Source organism: Macrotis lagotis, chromosome 5 (genome assembly GCF_037893015.1).
Source record: "Macrotis lagotis isolate mMagLag1 chromosome 5, bilby.v1.9.chrom.fasta, whole genome shotgun sequence".
In the NCBI taxonomy this organism is placed as follows: Eukaryota; Metazoa; Chordata; class Mammalia; order Peramelemorphia; family Peramelidae; genus Macrotis; species Macrotis lagotis.
Window position 1 is genome coordinate 109,951,018 of NC_133662.1, and position 25,996 is coordinate 109,977,013.

A 25,996-nucleotide genomic window follows, 5' to 3' on the forward strand; every position below is an offset into this window, starting at 1 on the left:
GACAGCAAAATCTTAAAAAAACATGCTGAACTTTTTGCTTGACTTACCAGTTTCCTGTTGAATCACAATTGTTATATTTAGAGAACTCTGTACCAAGATGAAAGTATTTTCTGAAGTACTAGGTTCTTCCCCAAATCAAAGATTTAATTTTTGGTGGACTTTAAAAAACTATGATGATTGTTTATTTCAGTCTTAGAATAACTATTACACATTAAAGATTCTTGTACTGAATTGTATCGGAGAGAGAGAGGGAATTAGCAGTAAAGTGGAGAGGTTCAAGTACTTGGAGAAGTGAAATGTTTAATTTCATTTTTACTTAATGCTTTATAAAATGCTTAATGCATTTTATTAAAATACTCTGATAATATTCAGGTCAAGATGACAAATTTTTCAAGAATTTCTGATTGAGGCACTCAGAGAATGCTCTAATCCCACTTCAGTAAGAAACTGCTTTCAATTCTCTTCCTCACCTACATGAAGTTGTTGTTACTTTTTAGTATTTAAAGATATTACTTATAATGTAAGCCTTGGGGGGCACTGGAGGAGGTAATTCATTCCATAGCATTTCATGTGTATTTCGTTTTCCTTAATGAACAGTTCACTTATCCTAGTTTTACTTGGTATCATTGAATAGCAGTTTGGATAGCCTCATTTGCATGGAAGGTGAAAAAGCTGACCTTTCTTTTGGTTTTTAAAATCTGTATTTCTGATGACTATCATCTCTTATATTTTGCTCAATTAAAATATTTCTCTGGCTTTTCAACTCGGTTAGTGTATATTGGCTCAGATTTACTTTTAAGATAGAAGGGATTTTGAAAGTAACACTGAGCTGTCAAAGTGAACAGTCAAGTTTTTGTAAAGCCTGAATTTTTGTTTATGGTCTTCATTTGTATGGGGATTTCAATTGTGTATGTATGATTTCTACTTAGAAAATTCATAAAGGTTAAGATAAATTATATATTATGACAGAAAATAAACAGATGGAACTTCATTAAGTAGCTTTAAAAAATAATGTCAAGGTGAGGAGATTTCCTCCTGAAGGCAACTTAAATATAATGTTTTACTCTTGTTTATGAGATGAATTATCTGAACTTTTGCTGTCCAGGTCATGGAAGGCATCTAAACCATTTAAGTACTACTTTCTGACAGCTCTACTCATATTTATTTCTGTGAATAAATGCTCCTTAAAGCCCAATCATTTGATACTTTCTCTGCTACTGAGGTTTGAGAAAGTTTAAATCTACTATCTGTGGAATTGAGAGAGAAACTTAACTGGTGGTCAGCAGATAGCACTGGGGCAGGATTGGACACTTGTTTAGCTTTCTAGCTGCCTCTGAATAAAACAATAACAGTATGAATATGCTTTTTAAAAAAATTTGAAGTGAATTCCTACTGCATTCAAAAGTAAGTACAAAACTACAACTCAATGAATTTTCATAAAGATGCCATTTTGAATTATTTATAGTATGGTTCCATTGTAGATGATAAAGAGTTGACTGATTTAATTGTATATGAAGAAAAAAGTTGTTGTAACCAGTTTGACACAGTAATATTATATGAGTCATTGATCTCATATTTTTGGAATTCCTAGGAAGGAGATTTGACAAGTTTTTCATTTAAAACTTTTCTTTCTTTTTTCTTTCATATATATATATATATATATGTGTATATATATATACACACATATATATATATATATATTTGCTTGTGACATGCACACACATCCATATCCCCATGTGTGTGTGTGTGTGTGTGTATAAAATAATATATAAATATAATGTGTGTGAGTCATCTGCATAAAAATGGTAGTTAAACACTTGAGAAGTGATGAGGTTTCCAAAAGAATGTACAGAGGTGGGGTTCTTATCCTTTATATTTATGTCACAGACACCTTTATATCCCTTATCAGAATAATATTTTTAAAGGATATAATATACATAGGAGTAAAAAGGAAATCAATTTTATCAAAATGTTTAATCATTTCAGTTGTGTCCAATTCTTCATGACCCCATTTGGGGTTTTCTTGATGAAGATACAGAAATGGTTTGCCATATCCTTTTAGTTCATTTTACAAGTGAGGAAACTGAGGCAAACAAGGTTAAATACTTACCCAGGGTCATACAGCTACTATATTTTTAAAGCTAGATTTGAACTTGGATCTTTCTGACTCCAGAACTGGTGCTTTATCCACTGTACCACTTAACTGTGCATGCCAAATAAGAAATCATACATACACTATTGAAATCCCTGTACAAATGAAGACCACAAAAACCAAAAACCTCAAGCCAGATCCCTGAATACCTCCTGTACATTTTCTTTTCTTTCTTTTTTTAAATTTTATATAAGGCAGTAGAGTTAAGTGACTTGCCCAAGGTTACACACAACTAGGCAATTATTAAGTGTCTGAGGCTGGATTTGAACTCAGGTCCTCCTGATTCCATGGCTGATGCTCTATCCACTGTGCCGCCTAGCTTTCCCTATTCTGTACATTTTCATAATGCTTTGCATAGTTTCACAGAATTGGGAAGGATTTATTTCAATCCATAACTAAACAAAAAAATCCTTTCTGTAACATATCAATATAGACAACTTGTAATTGTCCAGTCTTTACTTGAAGACCACTGGTGAAGTGGAAACAAATAACCACTGTTATTTATTTGTAAAAATTTTCTTTTTGTTATTAATTTGACAAAAACAAATATGAATTTCATATGCTAAAATGAAATAAAAAACAAGCTTGTACATGAAACTGAATATAAATAGCTTCAGGAAAACAGGATATTAAATCCCCCCCCCAATCATTAACATTTATAGAATATTGCCAACAAAACTCATCCAGAAAAATGTAGACAAGGACATTCCATTCAAAATCATTGATTATCTGTGAGTCCAGTTGCACATAGGAATTATATGAATATGACACATACTTTTCCGAAAGAGGAAGATTTAAATAATGGAAAAGATTTTAATACAATAGTACCAAAATTGCCTTGCTGTGGCCTTTTTTGAATTCTCTCTTGTTCTTCTCCTCTTAATATTCTTAAGATGTGTCAATGACATTCTTTGTTTCAGTTCCCTCTTCCCAGAACTCACACACATAATCTACTTTTTCTACTTTAAAGTTTTTCTCTTCTAACAAGTATGGTCAAACAAGGGAAATTTACACATTATATCTAAAAATGTAGGCCTCATTTTGCATCTAAGATCTTCCTTTTCTCTGCCAAGAGTTGGAATGAATGCTGCTTCTTTTTTTCCCCTCTGAAATCATGTCTGATTATCGTATTGACCAGATTTTCAAACTTTCAAAATTATATTCCCTTACAGAATTTTAGTTATATAAATTGTTCTCTTGGCTCTTCTCTCTTCACTCTGAATCAGTTCACGTAAACCTTTTACAGACCTCATTGCCCTTATCTCTTTCACCGTTTCTTCTGGACTAAAAATATTCCATTACATTCTCAAACCATAATTTATTTAGCCATTTCACGATTAATGTTTTTAATAATTTGCTACAACAAAAATGCTGCTAGAAATATTTTTGTACTTGGGGATCTTTCCCCTCTCTTTAATTTCCTTGAGGTTTACATCTAATAGTGATATCCTTGATCAGAGGGTGTATGTACACAGGTTCGTGACTTCTGGTATAGATTCATATTACTTTTGCAGAGCGGTTAGACTAATTCACAGCTTTATTAACAGTGCATTAGTGGCCCTTCCCTCCCAAAGTTCCATTAACAATTTTATTTTCTTTGCCAATCTCATAGGTGTTTGGTGGAATTTGTATTTTAATTTGCATTTCTCTTTATTATTAATGATTAGGAGCATTATTTTTTTCCATGTCTGCTGATGGGTTGCCATTGAGGTCTGTTTGTATCTTTTAATCATTTATCTCTTGAGAAATGACTTTTGTTCTTTTACATTGTAACCATTCCCTATGTATTGTGGATATCTTCCTTATTCAGGGAAATTGATTTTAAAGATAATTCTTAGTTCACTGTTTTAATTCAAATCTCACTGCTTTGCTTGTGCAAAAACTTGAAATTTTTTGTAATACAAATTTTGTAATGTATTCTATTTTATATTTTGTGATAATTTTTATCCCTTGTTTGGTTAAGCACTCTCTCCCTATCCATTTTTGTGAAAGGCATCTATTTACCTTTTCTACTGAATGGGTTTATGATATGATCTTTTATGTGTAGGTTACTATCCACTTTTGAATTCATTCTAAGTTGCTAGGTGGCATAGTGGATAAAGCTCTGTGCCTGATATCAAAGAGATGTGTTTAAATTGACTTAGATACTTTCTAGATCTGTGATTCACTTAACCTCTGTTTACCTCAGTTTTCTCACTTATAAATAAGGATAATAATACTAAAACCCGCAACCCAAGATTGTTGTGAAAATTAAATCAAATTTGCAAAGTGCTCTGCAAACCTTAAAGCACTCTAAAAATGAGCTAGCTGAATATAGGATTTATTTTGAGATATTAGTCTAAGTCTAATTTCTCTTAAGTGCTTACCAATTTTCTGAGCATTTTTAGAATAATTTGCCCTTATAAGTTTTGAGTTTATTGAATAATATACTACTATGTTTGATTGTTTTTGTGTCTTATGTATCTTATCTGATCCATTGATCAACTTTCCTATTTCTTGGAGTCAATGGCAAATCATTTTGATTTTTTATAGATTTATACTATAGCTTGAATTCTGATAAACCTAGTAAATATATAATATAGTCATTTCATTCCCTACTTTAATTTTTTTTTATTTCTCTTTCTTCATCCTTTGATTTTCCATATGATTTTGTAATTGTCCAACCAAATCTGTCAAGAAATTCTCTTGGTAGTTTGATTTGACACTAAATCTGTAAATTAATTTAGGTAATTTTCCTGTAGCAAGGCTCAATCGTGAACAACAAATATATCTAATTATTTGTTTTTCTTTATTCTTTGAAAAAATTTTTATAGTTGTATTCATATAACATTTGTGTGTTTTGATAAATGACTCAGATTGTTTCTAAATTCTGTTTTAACTTTAAATGGAGTAAGGAAAAGGGAGGGGAATAAGCACTGTATAAAGCATTTTTTATACCAACATTATCACATGGAATTTCCTTGTCTTTCTGCTAGATTTTATTGGTTATATCCATAAAGGCTGATAATTTTATAGGATTACTATCCTTCTATTTCACGAAGTATTGATATTCATTTCCTCTTTACATATGCTTTTTTCCCTTGATTACTTTTCTTGTACTGCTTATACAGTTAATATCATAGAACTCTTGTTGAATAATAGTGATGATGAGCATTCTTGCTTTAGTCTAGTCTTATTGGAAAGGCCTCTAGCATTTTTCTTGTTTTCAGACAAATATTGGAAGAAAATATTAAGAAAAAGTTCACTTCTTAGACTTTTTAATATTTTAATATAAATAGGTATTATATTTTGTCAAAACCTTTTTTTGCATCTGTTGGTATAATTATGTGATTTTTAAAAATTGCTAGCATAGCCTATATTAGGAAGATTATTACAGGCATTCTTTCCATCTCTTGGATAAGGTGTAAATTTACTAAATTTGATGTGAATTCTCCTTATCCTTTGTGCTTATTGCTTATCCATGAAACCTTTGATGTGGCAATGACCAAATTTTATAGCAGCATTGGGGATCTCCTAATTCCCACTCCTGAGGGGAGAGAGAGAGAGAGAGAGAGAGAGAGAGAGAGAGAGAGAGAGAGAGAGAGAGAGAGAGAATTCACATGCAACCTTCCTGGAGCTTGGAATTAGCCTTTAAAAAGAGGTCATGCTAGAGGGATGCTTAGAGCCAAAAACATAGGTGTAGAGTCCCCCAAAAAAGATAGGCGAAAAAAGACCTTTTCAAGGGAAAGGCTTTATGAAAAAATGAACCTGATAGAAGAAGAGAAAAACAGATGTAGAGAGAGGAAAAACAGAAATTGGTTGTCCACCATCCTGGACACTGAATCTACACTTTTACAAGGAATCTCATGTACTAATCTTTAGTAACTCATGTTACCTGGAGATAAGCCAGGTGCAAATCTGCCATGTGCATGTCTAGGAATGAAAGCTGAGAAAGAAAGGCAAAGTCCAGTTGGGAATTTGACACCCTTTAAAAATAACTAGAGTTTTTCTGACTACTTTAATAGTTCATTACTGGGTTAAGCAAATCTTTTTTATGTGTCCTTAATGCTAACAGGGAAATTAAGGGCTTTTTAAGAGAGAGTGAAATAAGCCAACTTCTCTGTTCTCAAAGGAAACCCATGCCTGAGAATATGAACCATAGTATCTACAAGAGATTTTAAGGTTACCAAATAATAGATTTTGAGTTGGCAAGGACTTTTAATGTCCTCACAGATGTTATATGAACACAACTATTTAGCTTTCTTTTAGATGATTAAACTTATAAATTGAGGCCCAGAGGAGTCAAATGTCTTACTTTAAGATCATATAACTAGTAAATGGCAGAGCTTCCAATAAAATCCAGCAGAAAGACAAGAAAATTCCATGTGAAAATATTGGTTTAAAAAAATGCTTTTGACTACAAATTCAAATGTCTTTTTGCCTTACCATATCACTTCTGCTCCCAATATTCTATGCAAGTTTACAGAAATTAGGATGAAAACAGAACTGTAAATGTATGCTTTGTGGGGGACTTGATTCTGTGAGACTATGACATTTGAAAATCATTCTACATCTTAACTATCATTCTTAGTTTGTGCCACATGCATATTTGATAAACTTAACCAGTGGTTACAGTCAGGAAGACAAGTTCAAGTCCAACCTCAAACACTTAACTAGCTCTGTGTGACCATGGACAAGTCACTTAACCTGTGTGCCTCAGTTTATAGAATTGTAAAATGAGTATAATAATAGTATCTACATCCTTATATTATTATGTTGATCAAATGAGATAATATTGTAAAACTTTAGTACAGTACCTGAAAATCATGACCAAAAAAAGAGCCTAGATACAATATTTCAAGAAATCATAAAAGAAAAATTAGAACCAGCGGCAAGGTCTTGAAAGAAACTCCCAAATGAAACCCCCCGGAGAATATTTTAGTCAAAATCTAGAATTTCCAGGTTAATATAAAAATATTGAAAGCATCCAGGATGGAAAAAATTAAAGGACTAGGTAGCTACAGTCAGAATCACACATCATTTAGCAGCCACCATTATAAAGAAACAGTGAGCTAGAAATACCCTATTCCAGAAGACCAAGAGTATATTATAGTCAAGAACAATTTAACTAGCAAAACTAAGAATGATACTCTAGGGGAAGGATCTTTAATGAGAAAAAAGACATTTCCAAACATGCTTGATGAAAAGATTAAAGCTGAGTAGAAACTTGGAAATATAAATGCGGGAGTTAGGAGTAAAAGTAAACATGAATAGGTAGTTGAAAGGAACCAAACAAATTGAAATGTTTATATTCTAAGAGATACTATGTGTATCCTCACAGAGCTTTAACACTATCAGGGTTAAACACTAAGCAGGTTTAACACTGACAGATATCAGGGAGGAAGTCTAATTAGAGAGGCCAGGAGTAGTTTTTTATGTCTGATGATCTTTAAATAAGAATGGAAAAAGCTAGTGAAAGATTTTCATATAGTGGTGGTAAGCAAATAGAGGTCTCTACTCACAAGGAGGAAAGGAGTAAGATGGGGAAAACTGGAAGCACATGAATCACTTTCATCTGGTTAGAAGAACACACACACACTACGCAATTACGGAAAGAAATGTATTTCATTCAGTTGAGAAACAGGAAAGAAAGAAGAACAGAGGGTATAATAGATTAGATTAAAGGAGGGATTAGTTTTAAGTGAAAGAAACTCATGGATTGTAGATTTCAAAAAAAGGAGCTTAAAAGAAAAGAACACAAGGATTAGAATGTGTTATTGGGCTCTGAATAATGGAAAGAGGGCCAGGAGAGCAGTAGATTACACCAAACCTAGGACTCTGATGCTGAGCTCATTCCTTCCATTTTACCACATTCTTCCTTATAAAACTGGGAATGGAAATTATGGAGTATAAGAGAATATGATAGAAGGAAATAATAATTGTAGCTTTGAATGTAGATAGAATGAACTCACAAAATGAAAGTGGAAAGCAGAAGGGATTAGAAAGCAGAATATAGCAATATATTCTATTCAAGAAAATGGAAATATGTACATAGAGTTAAAACAATTGGCTGGAGCAGAATCTTTTATACTGCAACTGAAGTAAAAGAGGCAGAGATAGTAATCATCAATCTCAGCCAAAGTGTCAACAGTAAGGGAAAAACAGGGAAACTAACTTTTGCTGAAAGGTATTAAAGATGAATTAATCATTAAAAATGAATTAATTCCAAAAAATGAATTAATTATTAAAGCTATATATACTTAATTGCATAGAATCTATATACTTAAAGGAAATACTAAATGAGTTACAGGGAGAAATAGACAGTAAAAACTATACTAGTTAGGGGGAGACTCAATTTCCCCTCTCTCAGACTTAGAAAAATTTAACCAAAAAATCAAATTATGCATTTGGTAATTATTCAAGGATAATAGGAATATGTAGTTTTAAAGTATGCATGATATCCTCAGGAAAATCAACTACTTTTGTATCATAAAATTCTCATAAAGGCAGAAAAGCAGCAATATGAAACCCATATTTTATGGAACACAATGTAAAAATTCAGTAGTTGACCTACTGAAGAAACAATTAAAAATTGGGCAGCTAGGTGGTGCGGTGGATAGAGCACTGGCCCTGGAGTCAGGAGTACCTGGGTTCAAATCCAGCCTCAGACACTTAATAATTACCCAGCTGTGTGGCCTTGGGCAAGCCACTTAACCAACAATTTGCCTTGCAAAAACCTAAAACAAAAAAAAAACAAGCAAAAATTAATTGGAACAGATCTTAGAAACAATGCATAATTTCATTAAAGATAATGACAGAGAAGGTAGAAGCATTTTGGGGATACAGTCAGAAGAAAATTTGTATCTTTGGACACTTTTATCAGTAAAAGATGAAGAAAAAGCAGATCAATGAATTGAGCATGCTACTTTAAAAAAAAAATCTGAAAAATGAACAAATTAATACACCAAAAAAATAAATCCTGTTAAAGGAGAGAATAAGAAAATTGAAAGCAAAATCTCATTGAATTAGAAAAATAGAAGTTTTTTTTAAATTGGGGAGATAGGAAATAAAATAGATAAACCATTAACTAGATTTTCAAAAAAGAGAGTAGAAAACAAATTACAGGCATATGAAAAAATGAAAAAAGTGAATGAAGAAATAAAAGAAAATAGCTTGAACTATTTTGCCCAGTTATATTTCAGTAACATTGATAATCTAAGGGAAATGACCAATTAGTCCCACACATGTAAAATGCTTAGATTAACAGAATAAGAAATGAAGGACTTGTATAACTACATCTTGGGGGGGGGGGGGAATTGAACAAGCTGGAAATGAACTTCCAAAGGGAAAAAAAAATCTAGGATCAGATGGATTTACAAGCAAATTTTACAAAATTTTTAAAGTACAATTGATTTAAATTGTTCAGAAGACTGAAAAAAGTAGAAGAGTTGGAGTTCTACCAAATAGTTTTTGATACAAATGGAATCTTGAGACATCATGGCTAGAATTTATATCAGAAAGACAGAGTTGGTTAAATATTAGGAAAACTATTAATATCTACAAAAATAATATTAAATCATAGAGGCATCCATTCCTGATTAAAAAAACAGACTAAACAGTTGATAGAATAGAACATCAATGAATTTTTCCTTAATATGTTAAATATGATGAGCAGTAAACTATCTAAAACCAAGGATCATTGAGTCTTCTAGATACAGTATTGCCTATGTTTATACGTAATGATATTTTGATCTCTTCATTTAACATGTTAATCTTCTTGTGTCATGTTGAAGTTGCTAACATCTCCGATATAATGAGTAATGATGTGTTCAAAGTAGGCACTTCTATTTTCTAACAGTTCTGTTTTCATTGAAATTTATCTAATGTCTTTTTCCTTGTATTTAATATTGAGTTTTGGTTTCAAGAAGAAACTTTGTATTTTGTTGAGAAAGCATTGTTTTATGAGCCTTGGTTTCCTAATTCTTTTTAATATTCTTTTTTAGAATTAAGCCCTGGCCAAACATTATCAGAAATACACATTTGCATTTATAAAGTACAGAAAAGAGCAACATATATCAAACCATGAATCTGTTATGTTTATCTTGTGTTTTTAAAAATATATTAATAGAAAATTCCAAAGTTTTCATCCTCTCAGTTATTCTGTGCCTATTTTAAACATTTCATTGGCATGCCATGTCTTCTCTTCCTCCCCAGCTCTACCTCCAAAAAAGGCCCTCCTTTATAACAAATAAACATTGTCAAACAAGACATTTAATTATTTGCCATGTCTGAAAAGAGTTATCTCTTTTTATATCTCTAGTCCATCACCTCTCTGTCAAGAGGTAGATCTGTGATTCATCTTTGATCTGCTGAAGTAATAATGATCTTTTCACTGATCAGAATTCTTGTTTTCCTTTACAACTTTGTAGTCTTTATTTGTGTTATTTTTTTTGGTTCTATTCACTTCCATCTCCAATTCAGATTTTGTCCGTGTTTTATTCTATTTACATGGGCAGTTATGTGAATAGAGTGGCACAGTGGATAGAGCACTGACCTTGGAGTCTGGAGGACAGGAGTTCGACACTAACTGGCTGTGTGATCTTGGTCAAGTCACTTAACCCTAATTGCCTTGCATCCAGAGTCATTTCCAGTTGACCTGATTCATATCTGCCCTCTGGACCCAGAGGCTATGGAGGAGAAAGTGAGACTGATGACTAAACATAGCCCCCCCCCACTCAAATCCAATTCATGTGCTTATCATGGCCTCACCTGATTCTGTAGTCTTCTTTGAGAATGATGGACAAACATTATGCTATTACATTCAACATTCCTTTTCTTTATAATTTTTTTATATTGAATGGAAATTGGATAATGGTAATGATAAATCGAAGCTATTTTCTGCATCTGTTGCTGTCACAGTTCACATTTTTAAAAGTGGGCTTTTTTCAATTAGACTGCTAATCATGAAAAATATAAGGAAGATGGGAAAGGATAATTAGTTCTATTTATTAAACTTAATTTTGACCATAAAAACTTGGGATTACTAAAGCAATAGCTATAGCTTATATCTATCGTTTTTCCCCCCTGAATTTTTTTTTTTAAATTTCAGAGGTTCAGAGGAGCTTGGAAGAAATTGAGATAGAAACAGAAACGGAAGAAGAAGAAGAAGAAGAAGCCTTTTGGAGAACAAGAATCTTACCAGTCTTACATGAATTAGAGAAGGGTAGGAAACATTTAAATTTTTTGTTATATATTATATTTATCAAAGGGATCTCAGAAAATTGTACCCTCCCTTACTGCCATTATATTTTTTTTAATATACTGTACCCATCAACCAATACTTGTGCTTAACTTTGATATCTCACCATAGTGTGGAGGTGACCCCATGTTCTGAGAATGTAGTCCAGCAAAATGCATATTCTCAAAGGTTCAAACAAACTGGAAATGCTATGATATGGACCTGTTGGTAGACTGCATCTTTTTTCTAAGACCCTCTTCTGATAGGCCTAACATTAGACTATTAGTAGGTTGACCTCAGAGTGATGGAATTTTCTACTGTGTTACAGAGGATCAGAAAAAAAGTCAGTGGAGAGAAATTGCCTTTGTGAGCAAAATCAAAGATCCTCTGAAATACTCATTAAAAAACTTAAGTGTATGTGTACAAACACATGAAAGGGACTTCATTTTAACTGATAGCTTTGATTCTGTAAAGTTGCATATAAATTATATTCTTAGTAAATAAAATCTTACTTTAATTTTACTAAAGGTGCCTACTATTTTAAAATGTTCCTTTGGTGAATCATTTTCTTTTTTTTTTCTTTTTTTTAGGTTTTTTTTTTTCCCAAGGCAAATGGGGTTAAGTGGCTTGCCCAAGGCCACACAGCTAGGTAATTATTAAGTGTCTGAGACCAGATTTGAACTCAGGTCCTCCTGACTCCAGGGCTGGTGCTTTATCCACTGTGCCACCTAGCCACCCCAGTGAATCATTTTCTAAAAAAAAAAAAGAAACCTTTCCCACTGTGAATAATAATCCCTTACTTTGTTGGTTTTATAAATGAAGATTTTCATATTTTAAATTTTCATAGAGTTGGTCATGCTATGATGCCTCACACTGCCATATTCTGTATCATAAAAGGACATTTTAATGTATTTAGCTCTTTGTTCTTTGGATTTGTTTTTATTTTTAAAAAATAAAATGAATTGTGATTTTTAAAAGTGATTTTTAAAACAAGCAAAATGCATATTGAGTAGTCTGAATACTTCAAACATTGTAATAATTGAAGAAAACTTGTTAAATATGACCTTTCCCCAGTGTTACTAAGGAGTAGAATGATCTGTACGAGGTATTAAAAAGTGACTATTTTCATTGACCTTGCTTCTCAGAAAGAGTCAGTTGATGAATTTTGGGGGAAGCTTGAGAATATGTGTAACTCATGCACATAAGTATTCTTGACTAAGTTTTGTTTTTTGTTTTTTTAGCCAGATTATGGTCATTTATCAAATGCACAACTAATCTCTCAGATATTTCTTTGAAAATAATGTGGCTTGGAGCGGCTAGGTGGTGTAGAGCACTAGCCCTGGAGTCAGGAGTACCTGAGTTCAAACAGACCTCAGACACTTAATAATTACCTAACTGTGTGGCCTTGGGCAAGTCACTTAACCCATTGCCTTGAAAAACAACCTAAAAAAAAAGTAGTGTGGCTTGTATCAGTGAGAAAGGGAAAGGATTTTTTTTTTTGCCTATGTAAAATGACTGAGAGTCATAATTCTGTATTTTTCTGTGGTAGGTCTCCATTTGAGCAGAGAAAAAAATGTTTTTGTATTCAAATGAAAACCCCAGGCAAACAGTTAACATATTTATAGTTAAGGGTTCTTAATCATTTTTACTTAGTAGATGACAGTGATTTAGATAGTTCAAGGTAAATATCATCTATGTTGCTCAAGTATTATATGCATATAAATACATGCACCCATGAGTATATACATGCACACACACATATATCTACATACAGTTTTAAATATATTCATTTGTTGCTGAGGTACCCTAATGAATGACAGAAAATCATGCTGAATTTGGAGAAATGACAAGAACAAGTACAGGAGGGTAAGCTTTTGCAGAATCATTGACCCTCTCCTTCAACTGTGGCAAGAAGTTCATTATACCCAAAGCACAGCATTGTTATTCTGTTGACTGAGACAAGGATTCTTGTCACTGATGACTGATATCAAGGTGTATCCTTTGGCCTGAACCACTGTTCATTCTTCATCCCCATGACCTGAGGGAAAAATCTCATTCTGGGCTAATTACATATATATCTATATATCTATTATCTGTATACATATGTACCTTTCCTTGTTGAGTTGAAACATGCCTATGTTACAGAGCTTTTGTTTTAGCTTTAGTGATGTATTTGCCTTCTTTGAAATTCTCTTAAATCCCTGAATTTGCTTCAGTGGACAGATAGACATTAGTATTTTTTTGTCTCTGCAAAGGATCAAAAGAACAAAGACTTTAAAATTTAACAAAAGAAATTGAGATTTTTGCATAAGGGAAGCCTCCTGACATGTATGGGGTATTATACACTAGAACAAGATGCCAGTTGAGAATGTTGCATAAATATCTTGAGGCTACCATTTGGAGGCAGGGGATGGGTTTGATGATGTCTTCAGATTCCTGTTAACTCTTAGGTTCTATGATGTGATGAAGAGCAACCTTTGGAGGTGAGATATATGCTCCCTAATAGTTTCAGGATTTATCTTTTATAATACTTAAATAAAATTTACTCATTTTTTCCTTTGGGTAAAATAAAGTTTCTTTGAAGGTAGCAAAGAAAAAAAAGTATATGCAAAATATCTGGCCGGGGGATCTACTGAAGACACCCCACAATGGACCAATACATAGGGTTTCAGAAGAATCAAATAACAAAAACATTTCTCACAATAGAATTCATTTATTTTCCCCTTTTAAATTTAGTCTCAGACCTTTCCCACCAATTCTTTTATTTAAAAACTTAACTGTTAGGCATTGAAGGTTACTTAGCTATTGAGGTTTAAAATTTTTTTCTTAGATGTTATTGTTGAATAGAGTTAAAAATGTACTGAGTCATTTCCTTCTGCAGTTGCATGCTTCCTTTATGTGAGCTTTTAAAGGCACATATTTATTTCAGATTGGTTTCATACTTTCTAATTTAATGATGAAATCTCCTAGTACTTCCATTTATTTACCACTGAAGATCTCATTTTGCATTCTTTCAGGTCATTCTTTGGGTTCAGTTTTATATGCTCTATTTCTTTTTTTTTTTAGTTATCAGTCAAGATATCACTTTCAAAAATTGTAATTCCTTAAGATTCTGAGAGTAAAAATAAAAGCCCTTCTTACTTTCCTGTCAACTAATATATTCTTTGATCGTCGTTTATCTCATTTCATTCCCTACCCCAAAATATCATTACATTAGTTATGTTAGGACCTACCATTGATTTGAGAATACTTTGAGATCTTGTCCTGTTTCTCCCAGGTGATTTTTTTTTGATAATTGAATAGTGTGAAAAAAACCCAATATGATTTTAGACTGTATTAAAAGAGGCAATGTCTAGAGCTTGAAAAACAATTAAAGCTAGTCTAAGTTAAATAGCATTTGGTGAAATTCTCTCTTGAGATGAGGAAGACTTCCTAGAAAAGACCAGATGACCACTTGATAAGTGGTTTTTAGAAATGATTCTTGGTCAGATATAGATAGGGCAGAACAGACTCTAAAATCCTTGAAAATTTTGAGATTCTTAGATTCTTATGCCACCAGTACATTAAAACATGTGACTTATATTTTTATCTAAGTCATTTATAAATTACTGAACGACAATAGACACAAGGGCAAGATTCCTGTGTCACTTCAAAAGGGACCTTTTCAGATTGACATTAGTTTACTAATTGCTGTTGTGTCTGGAAAAGTCAGCTAATTTTTGTTATCATCAAGCTGGTATCTCTTCTTCTTGTCTAAAGTATAATTAAGAGACTTTATAAGATTCTTCGATGAAATCTGAATATGATATTGACAGCTTTCCCTGATGTCTGCCAATGTTATCATATTGTCTTTTAGTTATTACTACTTCCCTTTCTAAACATTCAAAGCATCTTTTAAGCAAATCATTCTAAAATTTTTCTAGGAATAGAAGATAAGTTCTTCCAGGAAGCATTTCTTGAATATTTAATATGTATAAGAGACTGATGATTAAGAGATTTAATATTTGACTTCTACTCTTAGAGGCTTACTGTAGTTGTGGAAATATAACCAGGGAGAGATAAAAATACAAGGATAAATAATACAAAGGATAAGAAACAGTACAAAATAGCACATAATATATTTTATATACATAATAAATGCTTTGAGTTTAATGTGTATTAGTATAGGTATGGAATATTTTAATGAAAAATTAGAATTTAAGAAGGTTCTTAAAAGCAATTGAGGGCTCAAAGTAAAATAGAGAGGGATTCAAGAAGGGGAGAAATGCAATTTTTGTAGCAATATGAAGATAATTGTGGCTAAAGTGGCATTTGTAGATGTAAAACATGAGGTAGATGTAAAGAATAGTAAAAGCAAAATTAAATAATAAAGACAATAATAAAAATATACCATTCTTATATTTCCCTGTGAATTTTTGACAGATTTTAAATGAGAGCTATCTTATTTCTTGATTAGTTAATATGACTGTTCTACAAAGTTGGAGGGATAGATCAAGCCATTAAAAACACAAAATCCAGGGTGGCTTAGTGGCGCAGTGGATAGAGCACGGGCCCTGGAGTCAGCAGTACCTGGGTTCAAATCTGGTCTCTCAATCATTACCTAGCTGTGTGGCCTTGGGCAAGCCACTTAAGCCCATTGCCTTGCAAAAAAAAAATGCAAAATACATTTTTTTTTTTTTTTTTTAGTTTTTGCAAGGCAGTGGGGTTAAGTGGCTTGCCCAAGGCCACACGGTTAGATAATCAGTAAGTGTCTGAGACCGGATTTGAACCCAGGTACTCCTGACTCCAGGACCAGTGCTTGATCCACTACGCCACCTAGCCGCCCCCTCAAAATACAAATATTTTGAGGAGGTAGTAGGGGAAAGGCAAAATCCAAGTTTTATGGGCCTAAAGTGGGAGTTTTACTCTATTGTTTGTGCTGACAGACTGAAAAGATTGATCTTTAATGCTAAGTGATACTTTCTTCTTTTTGCTTTTATAACAGAAGACAATATTGAAAATTTTTGTGCTGCCTGCACCCAGCTTCATCAAGCTTTAGAGGAAGGAAGCATGCTTGGAAAGAGATTTAAGAAAAGGAGTGTTCTTCTGAAGACTTTATATAAACTAGTTGATGTTGGTTCAGACTTGCTCAGTCTAAAACTTGCAAAAATTATTCTAGCTGTAAGTTTTATCTTTCTTGCAAATTAGTATGTTGCTTTAAAAAGAATTACATTTTCCTGTGTATTACAAATGTACTGACAGTGTTAATAAGAAATGAAATTTGGAGTTTGAAATAGTTACAAGATTGACTCTTGCAGGTATAGTGCAAATCTTAGTCTGTAATTTTTTTTTTTTGCTTATAAGGGTTGTTTTTTTTTAAAGTTTTTCATTGATATTTTATTTTTTCAATTACATGTTATAAAAGTTTTTCAACATTCACATACATATTTTAAACTTATATAATTTCCTTCCACCTTCCCTTCCTACCCCCTCTCCCCTCAGTAGCCGAACAGTCAGGTGAATTTTGTACGTATACATTTGTGTTTAACAAGACATACACATTTTAAGACTGAACACATGATTAAGTTTACTTATTCATTCTGAAACATTCTGATTAGTATCTATTCTTACAATATATTTTTCTAGTATGTTTTGATCAGTAGCAGTTAGCAAAACTCAGTAGAAAGTAATCTGCTTCATGATTTCATCAGTGATTTAAGATTTTCTGATCCAATAAGAAATAACAACTTGCTTTATGTTATAATTGTAAAACAGTGACAATAGACATATGTATGAACTTGAAAATGTGAATTTCTTCTGGTTTTGTAAAGTGCCTAGTCCCTTTAAAAGAATTATTAAACAAATGGACAAAGTTGTATTCACCTATAAATGTAAAAACTTTTGTTGTTTGGACCCTAACCATCATTTTAATATCCCAGGATATGCAGAAAATGATCATTAGTATGGTTAATAAAAATGAATATCAACATATTTCATCCATCTCATCTATTTTACATTATCTTAATTGGAAGTTGTATTTACTACATGTTTCTTCTTTGCTGTACTTAATATTCTAATCTAGAATATATATCAGATTTCAATTTGAGGCAAAAATGATATGTAGCATGCAAAAGAGATATTTGTTAACTTTATCATGTTCTTTATGTTGATATTTTTGTTATAACTTTGAGAAAATATGAGGTAGCCATTCTTGAAAGGTTAAAAACGTATTTTTGAAAAATTTATCTTTGAAAATTTTCATAAGGTAAATAGTCTGGTAAACAGCCTAGGTAAATTTTATAGGAATTATATTTTTAATTGTCTGCTATTTAAAATGCCCCATCTACCTTTGGTTATATGCTATCTGAAATAAGGAAGACTTATCTTCTTTAGTTCAAATCTTGCCTCAGACACTTACCACTAAAAGTTCTAGAAGATGATCACTTGTTAGAATGCTTATTAAAAATCATTTTATCTCAATAATCTGAAAAATAAATTATGACTAAGAGTCATAAGAGTGCATTCCTGATTTTCTGAAAGCACACGAACTCTAACTAAGGGAAATCTTTTTACTTAACGATCCTCTCACTTTAAACTGAATGTAGCAAAAGATAAGAATATAAGGTAGAATTGAGAATTTACTGAAAAAAAAATTCAAAAAAGTATCTTCCAGGATTTTCCTAAGGGACGGTATATATTCAATCCATTTTCTTGTAACTTTTATAGTGTTTGTCAATTAATTTAGATCTACACCAAATATGCTACTTGCAATGAAAATAAGGTTCCTATGAATGATTCTGAGACACTAGAAAATTCTGAACCATTAAATTACATCAAATGATTTTAAGTAAAAAGAATTTTAGGATTAACCATAACTTAACTATAACTTTATGGATTAACCATAATCAGAAAATATTAAAAACATACAGAGAATATTAAAGAAACCCAGGATGCTTAATCTTGAGAGAAGACTTAAATGTGAAAGGTAGAGGGAGTCATCTCCATGTATTTGCAAATCTGTCAAGTAGAAGAGAACCACATTCTTAGGGTTGGAAAGGTCAACAAAGACATCTCTTGGTCTGTATGTGAATCCTGACCTCTTTCTATCACTCGCCTAACAGGTAGCCTCATCGAACCTCATATTGAAGACCTCTGGTGGCAGGGAGGGAATTCTTTCCCTTTCGGAGCAACTTATTTCATTCTTAGATGACTATAATTGTCCCCATACTGAGTCAGAAATAATCTTATGATTTCCACTTAATTCTGTCCTGTAAGGCCAAGCAGAAGGAATCTTAATTTCTTTTTCTGTGTGAAAACCTTTCAATTTTTTGATAACAGTAATCATACATTCCCCCTATATCTTATCCCTGTTTCCTTCAGTTGATGTTCATGTGGCTTGGTTTTGACTTATTTCACCATTCTGATTACTACTCCTTCTCTGGATATTTTCTTTTCTTTTTTCTTTTTCTGTTTTTGGCAAAGCACTGGGATTAAGTGATTTGCCCAAGGTCACTCAGCTAGGTAATAATTAAGTATCTGAGGCCGGATTTGAACTCAGGTCCTCCTGGCTCCAGAGCTGGTGCTCTATCTACTGCACCACCTAGCTGCCCCACCTTCTCTGGATGTTTTCAGTTTTCTTAGCCTTTTTTTCTTAAAATATCACTCCCAGAACAGATTCTTGTGTGGTTCCACTAGGTAAAAGTTACAGGAAAGTTGGATTTGGGCTTCAACAATTTTAACTATCAAAAATGTGAAATTGGGTGCCTTGTTATATTGTGTTGATCATAGATTTAGAACTAGAAGGGAACTTAGAAGTTATCTAATCTGATCCCTTAATTTTGAGGAAACAGACCTGGACAAATAAATGACTTGTTTTAGAGAGTTAGTGCAAGTTTATGCAGATAGTGTCAGAGTCATTATTCAAACATGAGGTCCTGTGAATCTGAAACCATTATTTCTACTCTATTATAAAGGGAGATCTCTCTTGCAGGAGTTAAGACATTCACTTAAATATGGATAAGGACACTTGTGTATTGGGGAGAGGGGTTTAGATTTAGACTATATATGGTGTCTAAGACCTAAATAAAAAATTGTCATGCCTCTGTTTATCAAAATTGCCTCTTAGAATTTCAGTGTGATTCATTTTCAGAATTCTCACTTTCAGTTTTAAAAATAACCTTTGCAGTACTATTTTAATAGCTGTTTATTGTTTTTCTTTCAAAGTATAACATGTTTTAATTTTCCACCAAAATAGATGTGTAAAAATTTTTTCTTTTCTGCAGCTTAAAGTAAGTGGAAAGAATCTTCTCAGTGTCTGCAAACTCATATTTAAAATTAGCAGGAGTGAGAAGAATGATTCTCTCATCCAAAATGATAGTATTCTTGGTAAGTGTCTTTCAGACCAATTTGTCATATACTTTTCTTAACTAAGTGTTGAATTTGGGGGGGGGGGGGAAGGGGAAAAAGTTATGATAAGTTGTTGCCAGAATGTAACAAATTTTATAATTTGAGGTATTTGTATTGTGTTCTACTTCTGCCTATTCAACTTAAAATTTTTCTCGCTGAATTTCCTTTCTGAATTCCAAGAGGGTACCATTTAGTGCTTCTGGGGATTATTTGGGATCATTGAAATGTATATATTTATAAGCATTCATTTTTTTAATGTTATTTTGTTACATTTTTTCCAGTTACCTGCAAAAATAGTTTACAACATTCATTTTTTTTTGTAAGCTTTTGAATTCTACACTTTCTGCTTCCTTCCCTCCCTTCCTCCCCTCCCCATGACAGGGAATAATAGGTTATACATATATAGTGATGTTTAACATTTCCATATTAGTCATGTTGTGAAAGAAGAATCAAAAGTAAAGGGGAGGGGCAGCTAGGTGGTGCAGTGGATAGAGCACCAGCCCTGGAGTCAGGAGGACCTGAGTTCAAATCTGGTCTCAGACACTTAATAATTACCTGGCTGTGTGGCCTTGGGCAAGCCACTTAACTCCATTTGACTTGCAAAAAAAAAAAAAGTAAAGGGGGAAAAAACATGAGAAAGGAAAAGTATTAAATAAGTTTTAAAAAATGAAAATAGTATGCTTTGGTCTTCCTTCAGACTCCATAGTTTTTCCTTTGAATTTGGATGGCACTTTCTATCTCAAGTCTTTTAGAATTGTCCTTGATCACTAAATAGCTAAGAGGAGCTAAGTTCATCATAGTTGATCATCATACAATGCTACTGTCAGTGTGTACAATGTTCTCTTGGTTCTGCTCACTTCATTCAGCATCAGTTCACACAAGTCTTTCTAGGCCTTTCCGAAGTCCATCTGCTCATCATTTGTTACTGAACAATTGTATTCAATCACAATTATATACCATAATTTTTTCAACCATTCCCCACCTGATGAGTGTTCCCTCAATTTTCAGTTCTTTGACATTACAAAAAGAGCTGCTATAAAATATTTTTGTATATGTGGATCTTTTTTCCTTTTTTATGATCTCTTTGGAATACAGACCTAGAAGTGGTATTGCTTTGAATCAAAGGGTATGTACAGTTCTGTTGCCCTTTGGGCAGAGGTAAATGTACCCTTTAAAAAAATTATTCAAGGCAACGAGAATTAAGTTACCCAAAGTCACACAGCTAGGCAATTATTAAGTATCTGAGGTCAGATTTGAACTCAGGTCATCCTGACTCTAGGGTCTGTGTTCTATTCACACCCCCAACATACCTTTTTTTTAAAAAAAACTTGGATGATCAGTTACTTCAAGAGTAGTTCACTTTTTTAGACTACAAGTACTCAGATCTTAAGTCTTTTCTATATAATAATAGAAATGATAGAAAAATAGATGGTAGCATGAATAAGTTAAAAAAAAAGGAGTTTTGGGACCTTTTAGTTTCAAAGTGTATTTTTACTATGTTTTTGGAATACATGGAAAAAGCCTTCAAAAGATCATTATCTGCTTTAAAAATCTCTGGCATAGTCAGCAAAAAGAAAATTCTTGAGGTGATATTCCCTACCAAGTAACTGAGTTGTAGTTTTTGTGGTCATTATATGAATTGGATTAACTTAAACTCTGTAGGAACCACACAAGAAAATTGAAAACAATTTGAAGGTCCCTTTTGAAAAGAAAGAAAAAGTATATCTTTTCCCTGTCAGTGGACAAATTAAAATAAGAAATGTCTAACTTTTAATTAATTGAGAATGTAGGGGTAGAAAAGATGGAACTGTTAAAAATAACTTTAAACAAAATATGAATTTAAAACTGTCATTTTGTTGTGGACTTTCTTCCCAAAAATCTAGCTTTCTATAGACTACAGGATCATAGAAGTTAAACTGAAAGAAACTTTAGTGGGGGTCTAGTACAATTCCACAATTTTTTAGATTGAGGTTAAATGAGTTGTCCAAATCCACATAGGCAGGAAGTCACAGAACTGGGATTCAGACTCCTCTATGTTCTTTCCAGTTCCCCCCACATATCCCTAGTCCTTTACTTACCACATTGTCAACTTTGGTAGGAAGGACCTGCCTAGTTTTGGAGAATACCTTGTTTCTTGGTTACACTTGACTTTTGACTACTTTAAATTCTTATTACTTTGCCATTCTCAGGTCATAAACCACTCAGTTTATACTATATGGTCAAAATGATTCTTTTCCCAGGTATCCATTTGACCTCAGGATTGATCTGCTTCCTTTGGCAAATGTCCTTAGGAACTTAAGGCTGGCTTTTGGCATCCAGGATCATCATCCAGTTACTCACAATGACAAACCCTGATTTTCCTCACCCCAGGAAGATCTCTGAAGTATTTTTAGTTTTTTTTTAGATCAGAACTTCCTTGGGGAGATATAAGCATGGAAGAACATTTCCAGGCTCTAGAATTAAGAAAGGAGTGATGGCAGGCTCATAATTGTAGTAACTGACCCTACTTTCTTATCATTTCCCATCATGTTCCTAGCCTTTGCTGCCTTGAATTAGGAACAAGGCTCTACTTGCTTTTTAATCCATAATTCAAGGAAATCCTCATCTTTCTTGAAATCCTTTTGTCTCCTCATTCAATAAACATTTATTAAGCATCCACTAGAGGGCAGATGCTATTCTAGGTACTGGGAAATATAAAACCAATAAAATAACCTCTGTCTTTAAGGAACTTAGGCTGTTGAAGGAGACAAGGTGGTACAATATCTATTCAAAAGAAATATTTCAAAGCACATACAAAAGAAATGAAGGCTATTTTGGTGGGGGAGGTATTGGAGGAGCTTCGTGTCTTAAATTATGTTTGTTTCGTTGGTCTGTTGTTTCATAGAAATTTTGTTCCTAGATTTGGGTTTCTACCAATCACCAGTTTGCCATCCATACCCTGTTGGGATTTATGAGGCAATTGAAGATTTCATTTTCATAGAATTAATATCTTCTCCAAATATTCTTTGTGCATGTTGGGGCTCACCTTGTTGAGCAGTGCTCATTGATTCATGAAAAATACTCATGATCCAAGGCGATTTTTGCCTGAGTTGAAAGCCAGACCAATTTGACCAAATGTAAATAGAATTTGACTTAACCATTTGTCATACTGCCCCTAACTAATTCTTATTTCTTCATCTAAATGACTTCCAGTGTAAATTCTTGCTACCGAAGATCATTCTGAAAGATCATCCAAAGACTGGTTGATACTGGTTGTGGGCATAAAACTGTTTTTCTTCTTGACTCTGATGTTGTGCCACAAAGGATTTCTGCTTAGTAACAAATACATTTTTAAAGGAGGCACTGAAATAAAATTCTGAAATTCCCTTTGATGTTATTCTCTAGAAACCTAAGCTTTTATGACTAAATGAATTTTGGAAAAATAATCATTAAGAATGGCATTTAATAACCCCTTTTAAAAATTCATGGGTTAATGGGGACAACTTCTTTCCCTAATATGTTACTGGCTTGAATAATAATAGTTCTAGTTGGGCAGATAGAAATAGGTTTTCTCTTTGCCCTATTTAATAACACTGTCAAAAGCATTTGCTTGTGGACTCTGACTCATCAATAATAAGTTTATTCTTAATATATATATATGTGTGTGTGTGTGTGCATATATATGTATATTCATGTGCTTCAAAAGTTATATTTTCAGTATTTGAAATATGTTAAAAATATGTTAAAACAAATTTGAATAATAAAAAAATGAATCACATTCCTTCTAATTAGACCTCTTTTCTCCAGATTCATTGTTGGAGGTGCTGCGAGTGGAAGACCTTCAAATGAATAATGAGGCTTTTTTGTATTGCATGGGGGCTATTAAATTCATTTCTGGGAATCCAAGATTTCTTAATGAAATGATCAGCAAAGGTGCTGTTGAAATACTGCTACATTTGATGAAGCAGATAAATGAGAACATGAGGAAATCTGGGGCATGTTCCAACTCGGGACACTTGTTAGTCCAGGTAAGTATTTTAACCTTTAAACAGGAATAGTAAAATATATATTTGTGTATGTGTGTGTTTATGTCTGTGTATACACATAGTTATAATCATTACATTAAAATTTATAAAATATATTTTAAAACAATAGTTTTTATTAATTTTAAATTTGTTTTAAAGAGTGCTTTTATTAACATTTAACAAATATTTATTTAGGTTAGGGATTCTCAATGGCAAACGATTCTGAACTTTATAGATGACCAGTTATCACCTATTACATGGGCACCTATGACATACATATTCATTTTTTTATGAATAGTATTTTTATTTTTTCCAATTACATATAAAGATAGTTTTCCACATTCATTTTTTTTTAAGTTTTTTGCAAGGCAATGGGGTTAAGTGATTTGCCCGAGGCCACACAGGTAGGTAATTTTTAAGTGTCTGAGGCCGGATTTGAACTCAGGTACTCCTGACTCCAGGGCCTGTGCTGTATCCACTGGGCCACCTAGCCACCCCCCACATTCATTTTTATAAGATTTTAAATTCCAAATTTTTCTCCTTTCCTCCCTCTCTTTCTTCCCCCTACCCAAAACAGCAAGCAATCTGACATAGCTTATACAGGTACAGTCATGTTAAATATATTAGTCATGTATTCATACTCATTCTTATAATACTATAAAAGCAAAACTCAAGGGAGTTTCTTTTCTTTGGACTATGACCATGGAACCATAGCCTATCCCCATGTCTCCTTCCTATTTCTTTAGGCTTAGGCTTTTTCTTATTAGATCATAATAATAATCATTTAATGTACAAAACAACTCACTACAATATAGAAGAATCTTTGAATAAAGGTGAAATTAGGTAATGTTTGTTAAGCTCCTACTACTGTGTTGCTAGATGGAAATATATATTTCCATTTATTATTTAAATTTTTTGTGAAGCAGTTGGGTTTGAATGACTTGCCCAGGGTCACACAGTTAATAAGTGTCAAGTGTCTGAGGCCAGATTTGAATTCAGATCCTCCTGACTCCAGGACCCTTGCTCTAGCTACTGTTTTAACCACCAGGAGCTCATATTAGTAGGATAAAACAATATAAACAAAGTAAAATTGTATAATTTTGTTGGTATACACACACACACACACGCACACATGTATACATATGTATACACGCACACATATACACATGCACAAAGACATATATATATATATGATTACTTGGAGTCTTGAAATTTCCTACAAAATATTGAAGCTGAATGTTGGGTTTATAATGACCAACCATGATCCTTGGAGATGAGATGAGAAAATGTATTTCCCACCTTCATTGCAGAGCTGCAGAACTGATTGTGGAATATTACATATATCAGATTTTACTGAGTTTTTAGTTTTGCTTAAATGCTATTTTGCCCATGTCTTGATTTTTTTTTATCACTAAGGATGATTTTTGGGTAAGGATGGCAGTAGTAGTAGTAGTAGTAGTAGTAGTAGTAGTAGTAGTAGTAGTAGTAGTAGTAGATCAGTAAGTTAGTTAAGTAGAAACAGTAATATAAGGCTTCTTAATAAAATTAAGAACATAAATTATCGGGAAATAGCTGCTAGAAACACTAAAAAGCATTGTGGCAGAAATCAAGTTTAAATCACCATCTTAAATCATATAAATGTATATATATATTTGTATGTATCTATATATTTATGTATAAATAAGAAGTCAAAATAAAAAGTCACACCTTGAAAATTTTGTCATAAGATCAAGTATAGCACTTAAAATTCTTAGCCAAACATAGGAGAGAGATCATATACAACTTAGTATAGAATTAGAAAACTTTTTCATGATTAAAATCAGTAAAGACAGAATTTAAAAAATAGTGGAGTGGAAAAATATTTGCATCAAGTATTGTCAGCAGAAGGTCTTATCCAAAATATTCAGGTAACTAATGAAAACCTATAACAACAGGAGCTATTCCCAAATAAGTAACTGCTTACAGGATATAAAAAGTTTTCATAAGGTTAATGGCCTAACTATAAATAACTATAAATGGCCACATGAAAACATGCTCCAAATCACTAACATGAAATTTTAATTAAAACAACTCTAATGTTTTTTGCTTTACTCCATGCAAACTGTCAAAGATGGAATAAAAAAAATGGAAACAACCAATGATGGCAGAGCTGTAGAAAGGCAGGAACACTGATGCCCTCTTAATGGTGGAATTATGAGATTGTCTGCTATTCTGAATTTCAGTTTGGAATTGTGGAAG

At 32.7% G+C, this 25,996-nt stretch overlaps 1 protein-coding gene across 5 annotated transcripts in view; it reads left to right on the plus strand.

Annotated features, from left to right (window-relative positions):
* Nucleotides 1-25,996, plus strand: part of ARMC2 (armadillo repeat containing 2) — a 389,015-nt gene that overhangs the window by 273,400 nt on the left and 89,619 nt on the right. For all 5 annotated transcript variants that reach the window (XM_074187300.1, XM_074187301.1, XM_074187299.1 and 2 more), the window contains 4 exons: nucleotides 11,241-11,354; nucleotides 16,354-16,529; nucleotides 19,631-19,733; nucleotides 23,541-23,761. In XM_074187300.1, the coding sequence (XP_074043401.1) occupies nucleotides 11,241-11,354; nucleotides 16,354-16,529; nucleotides 19,631-19,733; nucleotides 23,541-23,761 (614 nt within the window). The remainder of the gene's footprint in view (nucleotides 1-11,240; nucleotides 11,355-16,353; nucleotides 16,530-19,630; nucleotides 19,734-23,540; nucleotides 23,762-25,996) is intronic.